This window comes from Populus alba, chromosome 19 (assembly GCF_005239225.2).
Source record: "Populus alba chromosome 19, ASM523922v2, whole genome shotgun sequence".
In the NCBI taxonomy this organism is placed as follows: Eukaryota; Viridiplantae; Streptophyta; class Magnoliopsida; order Malpighiales; family Salicaceae; genus Populus; species Populus alba.
In genome coordinates, this window is record NC_133302.1 from 17,787,301 (window position 1) to 17,800,936 (window position 13,636).

The window sequence follows — 13,636 nt, forward strand, 5'->3', positions numbered from 1 at the left end:
GATTTGTCTCTAAGGCAAATGTCTTAGTAAAAATAGGTAAAGCTAGAACTAGCACCTCATATAAAATGTTCTTCAACAGATCAAAAGCTTCATGTTTTTCTTCATACCACCTAAAATCATTTTTCTTTAACAAATCTATGAGTGGTTTGCTGATAATATCAAATCTTCTAATAAACTTTCTATAATAGTCTACTAATCTAGGGAACCTCTTGAGCTTCTTTAATGAAAATGATGGTTAGTTCTTCATTGTTTCAATATTTTTAGGATCAGTTGTTATCCGCCCTGCTGAGATTACATGACCTAGATATTCCACTTGTTACTCACCAAACATATATTTGGATCTATTTGCATACAATTGATTAGCATTAAGAGTTTCTATAACATGTCTTAAGTGATCTACATATAATTGTAAAGAAAAGTTGTAAACAAATATATTATAAGAAAAACACTTAAATAAACTTCCTTTGAAAATATTGTAAGATATCATTCATGAGTGCTTAAAAATTGGTAGGTGTGTTTTTTAATACAATTGGCCTTACATTAAACTCGTAATGTCCTTGACAAGTTTGAACTGTAGTTTTCTCCACATCTTTTTCCTTAATACGAACTTGATGGTAACCAAACCTTAAGTCTAGTTTAGAAAAGAATTTAGAACCTTGCAGCTCGTCCATTAAGTTGTCAATCAAAGGAATTGGAAACTTGTTCTTTATGGTTACTTTATTAAGTTGCCTAAAGTCCACATGAAAGTACTTTGCATTGTTTTTTTTTTTCTTTACCAACAATACAAGTACAGCAAAAAGACTCACACACTATTGGATTATTCCTCTTCCTAACATTTCCTTTACTAGCCTTTCAATTTATTCTTTGTGAATAAAGAAACTTTTATATAACTTATAATTAGTTGGTTGTGCTCCTAACTTCAAAGGAATCCTGTGATCAAATTTCCTAGCCGGTAGGAGACCTTTAGGTTCCTCAAACACATATAAATGATATTCTAGTATATTTTATATTTTAATAATTATTTTTGAGGTTTTATCTCCTTCACTACCTCTGTTAAGAAAAATTGGCCAACAAATCACATCACTGTCTCCTTTAAACTTTTCAGAACCTTCTTTGCAGCCATGATTTATATGTTTAGCCCCTACTATGCCCTTTAATTCTATCATCCTCTTATCCTTCTTAAATGAGATATTTATTTCGATGAAGTCAAATAAGAGGAGAATAAACCCTTAATCAATCGATTCCAAAACAACATCATATTTTCATACCTTTAGTATCCTCAAATCTGCCTGGAATTCATAATCTTGCATAAAACATTTTAAACCATGTGTATGGGAATCACATAGCATGATATTTTCATTTGTTATCGTTATTGCTAATATTTTAGTCTTAACAATGATAGCTTTAACATTTATGATAGCCTACTCATCGATGAAGTTGTGAGTGCTTCCACTATCAATCAAAATAACCAATTCCTTTCATTAATAGCTACCTCTAATTATAATAGTATTATAGGCATAGATATCAACTAAGGCATTTAATGATAGTCCAAACTCCTCAACTTTTCTATTCTCTATAGTATCTTCAATAACATTCTTCACCTCATCATGTAATGACCCTTCTCTTACATCCTTATTACCCTCAATTATATTTAATCCCTTAACTAGACATTGATGACTAAGCATGAATTTTTCACCACATCTATAAAACAAACCTAGTCTAAACCATTGTTCATATAATGTTTCAGGAGAATTTTTATTTTTTTTTCTTTGTTACTTTCATTCTTGAACTAATTAAAAGTCTTAGTTAGAATATTACCTATTGTTTTTTTAGTATAAGGCAAAGGCCTATTTCTTTGCATTATCTTTTTTTTTTTTTTTTTGTCATTGCATTATTAGACTCATCTTGCCATTTCGCATGTTCAAAAGCTAGCATTAATGATATTGGTTTAATGTCCTCTTTTAATTCACTAAAAAAAACTAGAAATGTAATAAGATATAGAAAAAGAAGGATTTGATGCACTCATCAAAGATTTCAACTCTTCAAACCTTTCTACATACTCATTCACACCACCTTCATACACCAATTTATTAAATTCTTCAACTATGTCCTATCTGCTACCAAACCTTTTACACACAGATGTAGTAAACTCATCCCAACTCACTATGCAATTCCTTCCACATATATAGCCTTCAAACCATACTTGTGTTATTTCTTCCAAATAAAAAGAGGTAAGAGGCCACTTAAACTCATTGTTGTACAAGAATAATGTTGAGTTTTAAGAATTTCTTACACCTCATTAACCAACTTCTAGGTCAATCCTTGGAACGAGTGGATTGTACTCACTCTTGTAATGATCCTGGTTACTCGTATGTTTTCCATGAACATTGTTTCCGAATTCCAATACTGCTTCCTCCTAGTTATTATGAGTTTGAACTTTTTATCCTAATAGTGAAGTATTCAAGAGTCCCTTAAAATTAGTTCTTCCATCCCTTTCTAGCTTTTGAGTAGCTAGGAAGGATTGGAATTGGTTAGTGAGCACTTTAATCTACAATCTAATATAATAATTCCTCTTGTTTTGTTCAACCCATTATTCTTGCTATTTGTTTTGTTGATCCGCCATAGATTCTCAAGATTCTTGATGAATACCTTGTATTTTTTCATCAAGTTTACTACAATGTTCCTCTACAGCCTTTATTTTGTTGTTTTCCATCTTTCTTTCTTTTTTGATTGAGTGAATTAATTCACTCTTGTAAAGGTTTTGATACCAATTGTTAGGTTATTAGCCTAACAAAAAAGTAAAGAAATAGGAAAAAGAAGAATAATAGTGAGAACATAGATAAAGGAAGAAGAATTACTTATTCTTTATTGTTTGGTTCATATGAAATCCCTATTACAGCCTTTATACAATACCGAATTCTATTACTAGACTTTCTAACTTATTTTCCCTCCTACTAACAACTTTTTAACTAACTATTAACTACCTCTATCTAAATACTTAACTCATGCAACTTTATGAATCACATGTTTAATCCTTTTTCTTTTTGTATTGTTCCACTTCCTTTTATTCATATGTGTTTTGCATGTTACTTCTTATTTTTTCAAATGCAGAATGTAACAAATCCCTAGAAGTGTAGCAGTACTTCATACTCCATTAAGCTTAATAGCGACAAAGTATTTTATTGCTAAAATAGTTATTAGTGGTTGATTTTAAATTTGTCGCTAACTAGCATATGAATTTGTGTGTTTGAGTTTTTTGTTATAACTTTTTTTTCAATGTATTTTTTAAATTAATAATTATTTTTGGATGGTTTTGATGTGATGATATCAAAAAACAAAAAAAAACAAAACAAAACAAAAAATATTATTTTAATATATTTTTAATTAAAAAATATTTTTTAAAAACAACATATATGACCATAACAAACCTCAGTAATCTTTAGAGGCTTTTCTACCTGTTTTTAGTGGCAGATAATTACGCCACTTTTTACCTTTTTTCTTGTAGTGCAAATTTAAGTCATGATCATTTTAGTTTGATTTTTTTTAGGACTTAATATTAGTAAGGCTATTCATATTGGGACCAAGTTTTTCTTCGATTAAAATTTATGCAAGCCATTCATATTTAGTGGCAGATAATATCTTGCTCTCTTGACCCGGAAAGACGCATGAGTCTCTCGACCTAGAAAAAAACCAGCACCGTGGCCATGGCCTCCAATAATAGAAAGCAGCTTCTCCAGAATGATCTAAGCAAAACAGGAAATTTAAATGAATAGACCTTAGGGAAAGTGGGTCCAAATCTAATCCACCTAGTTTCAAACCGCGTTGCCAAACAGTACTTTATATATGTTTTGTTAATTTATAGTATCTCCATTTGTAAGCTACTTTAATTAACTTGATTTTTTGCCCCCCACAAAACATTCTGCCATTCAAAACTTGTACATTTGCCTCTCTGTGATTGGTTAATTCATGAAAATCAACAATCTCTTAGGTTTCAAACCTGAAGAAAGATTGTGACCATGCACAGAAACACATCTGTCACCTATGCAACTACTTGGAAGCTCCCTTCCTCTCCTACCGAGTCTCCACGTTTCGATCAACAGAGATACCACGCCCAAGAACATCTATATATACTGGCGTAATATAACCTCACTAGCTCACTTACCAAAAATATTGGTCTTCACTTTTGTGGGAATCATAGATGGAAGAGAGAAACACTGCTGCTAGCCATGGTGGTGTGAGTTCTAGCTATAGAGGGGTGAGAAAGAGAAAATGGGGGAAATGGGTGTCAGAGATACGTGAGCCTGGGAAAAAGAATAGAATTTGGTTAGGGAGTTTTGAGACGCCAGAAATGGCAGCAGCAGCCTATGATGTTGCTGCTTTACATTTTAGGGGACATGATGCAAGACTTAATTTTCCTGACTTGGTTCATGATCTACCAAAGCCAACAAGCTCCAGCTCTGAAGATATACGCATGGCAGCCCACGAGGGAGCTATGAGCCTCAGGTCATTCACGGCCGAGTCCTCCCACGGTGGCAGCTCTACCTCCACCGTTGGTCCCGTCACTGTCAGGCTCTCTGCAAGCCAAATTCAGGCCATCAATGAGTCACCCCTGGATTCACCAAAGATGTGGATGCAAATGCCAGAGATAGCACTGCTGGAGGAGTCCATGGTGTTCTCCAATAACTTCGAGGAGGATGAGTGGGATAACAGGCAAACATATTCTCTTTGGGATCTTTAGGTAACGAGTGTTCATCATGAATATACTACTACGAATATATATTGGACGTAGTACTAATATAATCAGTACATATAATTGCTTTAAACTGTCAAGAATTCATAAATTGGAAAATAGGGGATGGGATTTGTTGGAAATCAGTATTTGTGAGAGAATATACTACACTGATTTCACTGTTTTATGGAACAGTAGTGAAAGAACATGGGTGATACAGGGTGGTGGACATTATTTTTTTTATTTTTTGTGGACATTTTTATACTTTAACGAAGTGGTCGGTTTTGGAGGGGCCCGTTTCGTTTTTTTAACTTGATTTTTGTCAGCATGTTAAGAAGACTTCTCCCTTAGTGGAAGAATACTTGTGGAGTGAGAGATGGCCACAAATGTCTCACTCATATTTGACTGCTTTCTATCAGCTTTCTGTGATTATATATGTTGTAAAATCATGATTCTATTGTAACATAATAGTATTTGCTTGATATTTTAATTAAATTATATGTTATTTTATATTTTCCCATGTACAGTTTTGCACTAAATATCATATTTATATTGTTGTAAATTCGATTTATGGGATTTCTTTATGCATTCCTGATTAGTTTTATAATAAGGTTTGGAATGTATAAAATCAGAGTGCAAGCTTATAAATGAGAATTCAACCCTTTTTGCTACCACACTCTCTTATGACTTCGCAAGAATAAGAAGTATTATGTATAGAAGCATAAAATACTCAACCACGACACTATTTTACAGACTCAAGAGCTTGCATTAACAATGGACGCAGTTATTTGTTTAAAACCCAACCTCTAACTCAATTTATATATAACCAATTTTTAAAAAAAATCACATGGGACATTAGTTTTTTTTTTTATTGTTTGAGAATGCAGTTAAAACTGTGTTTTTTAAAAATTTTAATTTTTTTATGTTTTAAGATTATATTTTGATATATTGATATCTAAAGTAATTTAAAAAATATATATTATTTTGATATATTTCTAAACGAAAAAAATAACCGCTACCACACTCTAATAACCGCTATACATTTAAAATAAAACAAAACTCATATATTTATAGAAACTATAACCCATTAATAATAATTTCAACAATATTAGCTAGTAAACCAATTTTAACAAAGATTAATAACAAGTTTTATATAGGATTGCAGATTAACATCCACTTGATTTAATTTCAACAAGCTTTGTTCATAGAGGAAAGTAAAGGCAGCAACTTAACATAAATAGAGATATCCGGGAAATTAAAAGGAACAGCAAGATGGCATCAAACAACAAGCAAAAGTCAATTGGGTGATTTGCTTCGATATTCAGTAATACTTAACATAAAGGACTTGGTGAGAGATATTTCCATTGTGTGGCCCAAATGCTATGCATTTCATGAGTTCAAAAATTAGTAAGGTGGTTAATTGTCCAAAGAAGGAGAAATATACCTATTATTTTGAAAAGAAAAAAATAATTATTATAAAAAAACATGAAAAAAATTAGGATGGAAACATTAACATATCACCAATAAAAAAACCTTATAAAATGCCATCGCTATTTTTATTTGTCCATCGATATATCCATTAATAAATATAATATATTACTAACAGAATATCATCTATAATTTTATTGGTAAGTTAACAATAGCAGTAGTATTTGCAGTAATGTTTTTTCAACTTTCTCTAAAATATACCAACGAAGTTGTTCCATCGGTAATATTTTAAAAAATATATATTGAACGTAAGTAGAAAAATAATTAAGAAAATTAAAATAATATAAAAATAAAATATTTATTATATATTTAAACATTTATTTTTTCAAATACAATAAATCTAAAATAGAGATGGCACTGAAAGAGGGGGGGAGAAGGTTAGTCGTCGCTGGGACTGTGGAGTCAATTAAGGAATCACTTATATCACTCATCTATGATCTCATCTCTATTATCAATCGATAGAGTTCTTCATAATCAGCAATGAATCATTTATATTTTATATTAAGTTGAGTCGTCTGAGCATGTACTCGTTAGTTTAACATCGCTACAAACTCTAGAGTTTGAGTGTTCGAAATTGATTGTGAGCATCTAATAATCAAAACACTACGAGTTGTTCACAAGTTCTCGATCGTAGTGTTAGAGAATCCGTACACCTGATTTATATTGATTCCTTCAGACGATCATGTATTTAACCACAAATCAAGATCAAGATCCAGATGAGTTAAAGAATTGTGTTTGTGTCTCTCCTTCAACCAGTTTTTATATGTATTCTAAAAAAAAAATTCATCAAATTTAAAGTAATAATAACTTAATAAAAAAAATTAAAAACCAACATACCACAAAAATATTTAGCTTAACTATCTAAAAATTATTACACCCTTTTTTGCGGTCATTTCCATTCAAAGAATTCTAATAGAAAACATTGTCTGTGAAATCAAAGTTATATGAGGATAAAATTAATATAAAATTAATTTTCAGAAAAGTTGATATCAGCCCAATAATTAAAAATGTTTTTTTTAGGATTTCCCGAATACATAAAACTCATTGGTTCAAATATATTCTTTGTTGTATGAGTACCGGTCAGTAGGAGGCAGTGGCTTTACTCGGTTTATTTATTTATTTATTTTCATGAGCTGGTGAGGGGAAAATATATAACCGAGCCCATATAGGATAATGGTCCAACGACATTCGGACTGAAACTGGCTTGGCATAAGGCCATTTAGGATGGGCTGGGTATCCAACGGCCCATATTTATTTCCATCAAACAATTTTCTATATTTCACATTTAATATTCAAAATTATATTTAGCATAGCTTAAGATTCATTATTTCACAAGGTTTTTGTTTTAAGTTTTTGGGATTCTAAAGCAATAATTGACGTAGACACTGTCAGGAGTAACACAAAAAAGACAGTAATAAAAAACAACATAAAATTCTACTTGTTTTAATTCATTTTTTTACCTTTATTTTTGTATAAATTTTGAAAAATGAATCCAAAAAATTTTGTATTTTCAATAAATTTAGATATTTTTAATAATATAATTTTTTACCTTTATCCTAAGTTTGAATCAAATCAATTACCCATCAAGCTACTGTTTTTTTAATTTTATTTTATTTTGGAAAAGAATTTATTGAATTTTACTAAATTCATTTTTATTTACTGCAGGCTTAAAAGTTTTTAAATATTTTTAAAGTTTTCTTTCCTTTCTTTCAACATTTTTTATTGTTCAAGCTTGATTTCAAGATTTTTCATAATGAAGGGTATCTGGCATACCATATGAACAAGTATAATTCATTGTTAAATTTTAATTGGGTAGCTATAACTTCAATTAAAAAAAAACTAATTCTCCCACCAAGATTTAGATTATTCATTACAATAGTAATGAAATTACTCCTTTACCATTAAACCTTCTAATTATGTGTTAAGGGTAAGGTAATCTTTTCACTATAATACAATTGTCTTTTACAATTTATACGAGATTAGATTGGTCATTTCTCTTCTTCTTTTTTCATAATAAAATTACTAATTTAACCTTAAAATAAAAAAAATTATAATGCTTATTATTAAAAGGTGTTTTGTTCTTTTTAATTTTTTTTATAATTGTATAATTACTTTGATGTCTTTAAAGACAATCAACATAATTCTCTCATAAGAGATTTTTTTGGTCATTTTACATTGATTTTATTGTAAATTTTGAAGCTATTCAAGGGCATTATTGTAATTTACATTGATTAAATATAAAAAAAAAATTATCGACATGTGGTTGGGCTCCACGTTGTTCGGACAGCGTTTGTGAGGTCATATAACCACCAAACACCACATTTCATGAAAGCATTTGAAAGGTTACACCCTAACATATATTTAGTTTGGCACTAATAATCATTTCTTTTTCTTCTTTTTTCTTTCTCTTTATCATGAATTCTACGCTAGCCCTTTTAAAAAATCGAGTCAACCCCTACAATTTATTTCTCATTCATATATGGTCTTTATCCTTTTTAATTACTATTTTTTTTTAATTTTAAATAAAACATGAAATTACAAATATTTTTTAATTTCACTTCCTTTTATTTTTTAATCTTTCTTATTTTGTTCTTATTCTTTTGATTAGTTTTTTTTTTTGATAAGCTATAAAATTATTTTTTTTTTTTCAATTTCATCCTTTTTTATTTTTTTTTTCAAATTTGATCATCATTCTTTTGATTGCTATTTATTTTATTTGAGATTATTTTTTAAGTTTTTGTTTTACAATTTCATTCTCTATAGGTTTTTTTCTATCAAAATTGATCTTTATTTTTTTTTTTATTTGTATTCCTTTGGAAAGTTTTTAAATTAATATTTTTACTGTAATTTCATCATTCAAAATAAAATTATTTGAGAAATAAGCTTCTTTATTAAACTCGATTCAAGGATTTCAGAGATTGTGACTTTTAGATAATACACTAGGTTTAAGAGGTTCGCTCGAGTTAGCTTGGTTTTATTTTTTTCTTTTTTAAAACTAATTTTTTTTTGCCCTTTTTTTAGAGTTTTTCTTTATTATTCTCTTATGGTTTGTCTTCTTTGGAATTAGTCATGGGTTCATGACTAAAGTCATTAATTTAAAAAGGTTAACATGAGTTGACTTTTGATTTTTTTATCGTTTTTTTAAGTTGATTTATTTCAATCTCATCCTGTAATATTTAATTTATTTTAAATTGGTATTCTTTTATTCTATATGAGTTTATCCCAATTTTATACTATAATCACAAGGTTTACAGGTTAACTTAAATTGTTTTTTAGTATTATAGAGTTAGTCTTAAGTTCATGACTAGAGTCATCGATTTCAAATGTTAATTCGATTAATTTTTTTTTTATTTAAATTGAATTATTTTAATTTCACAATTCAATATTTAATTTTTTTGAAATTGGTCTTCTTACTTATTTTTTTCATTTCCTTTCTATTATGTTATCATAATAGTTTATTAGGGTTTTTTTAAAACAATTTTATCCTTTATAAGTTTTTTTTCTATTACATTTGATCGCTATTTTTTTTTATTGTTATTTTTTTTTTCGTTGGCAAGTTTTTAAAATTTATTATTATTATTATTATTTCAACCTTCAAAATTAAAATGGTTTGAAATTAAGCTTCATGATTGAACTCAGTTCAAGAAATTCATGATTTTCATGATCAAGGGGTTTACGGGTTAACTTGGGTTGATTCATATTTTTTTCATTTCTTTTTAAATTATTATTTTTTTATCATTGCATCCTTCAATATTAAGTTATTTGATAATTAAACTTCATAATTTTATTCAATTTGCTTTTTAATATGGTCACTCGACCATCTTGATATCATGACTAAGTTAGAGATTTTATATTTTGACATGGGTGAGCTTGTATCGAATTTTTTTTACCATTTTTAAATTATACTGTTTCTTAATTTTATTTTTTTTTTTTCAACGTTTTATTCATGAATGGCTAGAAAAATGAAATTAAGATTTTCCTGATTTTTTTAATTGTTCTGGTTATTGGTTTGGGATCCGATCCGACGCGGAAAGCGTACCCGAGTACGGTATGGTAAGGTGAAGATGAGGGTGGCGGTGCATTAAAATTGAAAAAGTAGTCGTATACACGTGGAGCAAAGAGGGATCGTGAGTACAGCTTCGATCTAGCTGTTTCAACACTTGCTTGACTTGATACCTTGGTAGTCGTAGAAGACACGTCTGAGCTTAGGACGGTTTAACTCTTTTAGGTTTTGTTAGATTACCCGTTAAATCACGTCACGTCGAACAGAAAAGTATCCCATACAATATATGTGAAGATAAAAACTTTCCCTGTACTTTTGTCCTTATTCATGGAGATTTCCTCCCTTCAAGCAGTTCTCGACGTAAACTTTCCTTGTACTTTTGTCCTTCTAAGAATTTGGTTGGAATTGTGATGTTAAAAGTATATTTTATTTAAAAATATATTAAAATAATTTTTTTTTTTTTAAAAATTTATTTTTAATATTAACATATTAAAAAATTTAAAAATTATTTTAAACAAAAAAATTCTAAAACTTTTTTAGAATGCGATGCAAATACATTCTAAAAATTCATTGTATTATTTTACGAGCTATTTCTTGGGTATTCATGGGTTGATAGTTTTTATAATAAAAGTTTTTATTATATTTTTAAACTTGATTAGAATCTAGATCATGATATATAATTCAAAATTGTAGTAGAAAAACATGATTAAAAGAAGAGGTAGCAAATGGAAAAAAAAAAAATACATGTCCATTCATTCATAAGCAAAAGCACATGTTTTTCTTTTGCTTCTTTAATATCATTTTTAGTTTTGGTTTAAAATTTTATTTTATTTATTTTTCAATTCTTGAGTTTGGAGAAAAAAGAAAAAAAAATAGTAAATGGTGAAAGAAAGAGTTGTCCAGTAGCCACATTCCAACACAAAAAAATAATAATTTTGGTGTTAATAAATTCTATTTAATAAGAGTTTTATTAAGGAGAAGCTTATTCACAGACATTAAAAACTCGCTAGAGAGACTATTAAACGGGTAAGAATTTCATATTGGATTTTGATTGCCTTCATTCATTTTCTTCTAGTACATTGGTGTTGAGCAAGATTTTTTTTTTTTTGTTTAATTTTATGATTTGGATTGGTTTAGAGGTGTTTTGAGTTATAAGATTAGTTGATTCAGATTTTAATAATGTTTATGGGTATTTTTTTAAAAAAAATAAATTAAAAAATATTTTTTTTCCAAAACAATCCAGCTTGGTTTTCTGACAAGAATTTGGGTTGTTTGCTTTATATATATATATATAAAATAAAAAGGTTAAAAACATGTGTCCGCTTAAAAAAAAAAAGAGGTTAAGCACGCGAGCATGGCCTTGTACGCTCACTTGCATTGGCCCTTATTGGACTAGGCATGCGGGGCCCCATTTCTTCAGCCTAGGTTTTTGGCTGTTTTCTGCATTTTTTATTCTGTTTTTTTAGATTTTGATAAAAATGCACTGTGAAAAAAAAAAAACTTGACATGATATTTCAATTATTACTCAATTTTTTCAAAATTCTTCGGTAATATTATAGATTTTTTATGGGAATGCTAACAATGTTTTTCAATTATTTTATACGTTATATGCACACAAAAAATCTGATTAATATTTAATAAAAATAAATTTTGTTTTTTGAATTTTTTAATGGATCTTTAACATGATCTCATTGTATTTATTGATTTTTCATGAGATATATTTTAAAAAAAATTATCGTAGGTTTTTGTTTAAAAACAACACATGTAATTAAAAAATATGTTTTTGTTGAAACATTCCAGAGATGTATTAATAAGAAAATATTGTTTAAATTAGAAAATATATTAAATTGGCTAATAAAAAAAATTCATTTTGATATTTTAATAAAAAAAACTTTAAATCAATGTTGTTTTTTAAATTAATTTCTTAAAAAAATTAAACCAAGATTTAGTTGAGGTAACTAAATCAGGAGTATATATATCAAGTAAAAGAACACATTTAATTAATTCTCACCCATTTTACTTTGAAACATGGATTATTATAAAGATTGGATTGACGAGTCAGTCAACATGTTTTACCACCAAACTTAACTAAATGTAACAATATTGGTGAAAAGTTATCACCGGACGAGCATGAGCAACTGATCAGTCATGTGATCGTTAAGATGACACAATATACCTATATTAAAAAAAACAAAAAATTAAAAAAAAAAATCAACTACTTCTGTTAATATGCAATTTTTATCAATCATATATTGACTAACACCAGCCAAATCACGTCGATTATCACACATGATGTTTTTCCAAGTGTCACGTTTTGTATAATTTTTCCTTACCCTAACTATGGTTTCCCATGGTAATTAATACGATCATTAGCTTTCTTTTCTTTTCTTTTTTTATTTATTATATGCTTTGACCCCTTAGATCTCTTGTACTGTTTTGACTACGTTCGAAACATGTAGAAAGGGTCCCTCGTGGGGCGAGAAATTAATGCCTTTCTTAGAGACTCATCCACTCAAAACCTGGCTGTAAACCATATTATAAATTAACAGTTAATTTTGAAAATATTCTTTATTTAAAAATATATTAAAATAAAATCATTTAAAATTATTAAAAAAACTTAATTTTTTTAAAAATGCCAAATATTTATTATTTGACTACAAAAACAAACATACTCTCGATAAGTAAGACTAGCATCTCCTAGTTAATTTACTTAAAAATATTTATTTGAGATATATTTTTCTCTACAAATATTAGAATTAATATTTGCGTAAACTTGTTTAAATTTTATGTAAGGGTTGACGTATAAGCTTGTCAAGATTAATACACATCTTATCGTTGCTTGGATTGCCAGCTTTACTTCAATTATTTATATGATCTTTGGTATACATTCTTGTCAAATTAAACACTTGATTGACGTACGTAAACTCAAATATACTTTAATCAAAAGTTGAGAGAAAAGGGAGAGAGAGTCATAAAAATAAGAAAGAAGAAAGAAAGCTTTTAACTAGCATAAAAAAAAATCAATTTTAATATTGTTAAATTCTTTTAAATAAATAGTTAAACGACGTTGTTAATCATGATGGAAAAAATAGATTAGAATTCAAAATTTTAATTTTAATTTGATATTTAAAATTCTTCGAATAATTAGATTATGTTATGAAGTGAAAATAGAATTATAAAGGTTTCTATGATTTTTCTATGTGTTTTAATTAATAAGATGTTGAATTTTGAGTGCCAGGGGCAATGAACTAAGAACTTGAATTTTTGATCTCTCGAGCTTGCTGAAAATAGTTTTAGTAGACACATATTGTATGAAAAGCGAGAAATGTGTTATCCTCTATTTTTTTTTTTCTAATAAAAAAAAACTCAACTCAAGAGTTCAATAATCTAGATACACGAACTTAGTCTTCCAAACT

General features: G+C 28.3%; 1 protein-coding gene across 1 annotated transcript; it reads left to right on the forward strand.

The window, feature by feature from the left end:
• The first annotated feature begins 4,055 nt into the window (after positions 1–4,055).
• Positions 4,056–5,294, forward strand: LOC118056606 (ethylene-responsive transcription factor ERF021). Its single transcript, XM_035068850.2, has one exon. The coding sequence runs from the start codon at positions 4,199–4,201 to the stop codon at positions 4,736–4,738; it is 540 nt and encodes a 179-aa protein (XP_034924741.1). The 5' UTR covers positions 4,056–4,198; the 3' UTR covers positions 4,739–5,294.
• Positions 5,295–13,636: the final 8,342 nt, after the last annotated feature.

What these genes read in the sequence shown, in the direction of transcription:
- LOC118056606 (XM_035068850.2), top strand. Translation starts at nt 4,199, where the DNA reads ATGGAAGAGAGAAACACTGCTGCTAGCCATGGTGGTGTGAGTTCTAGC.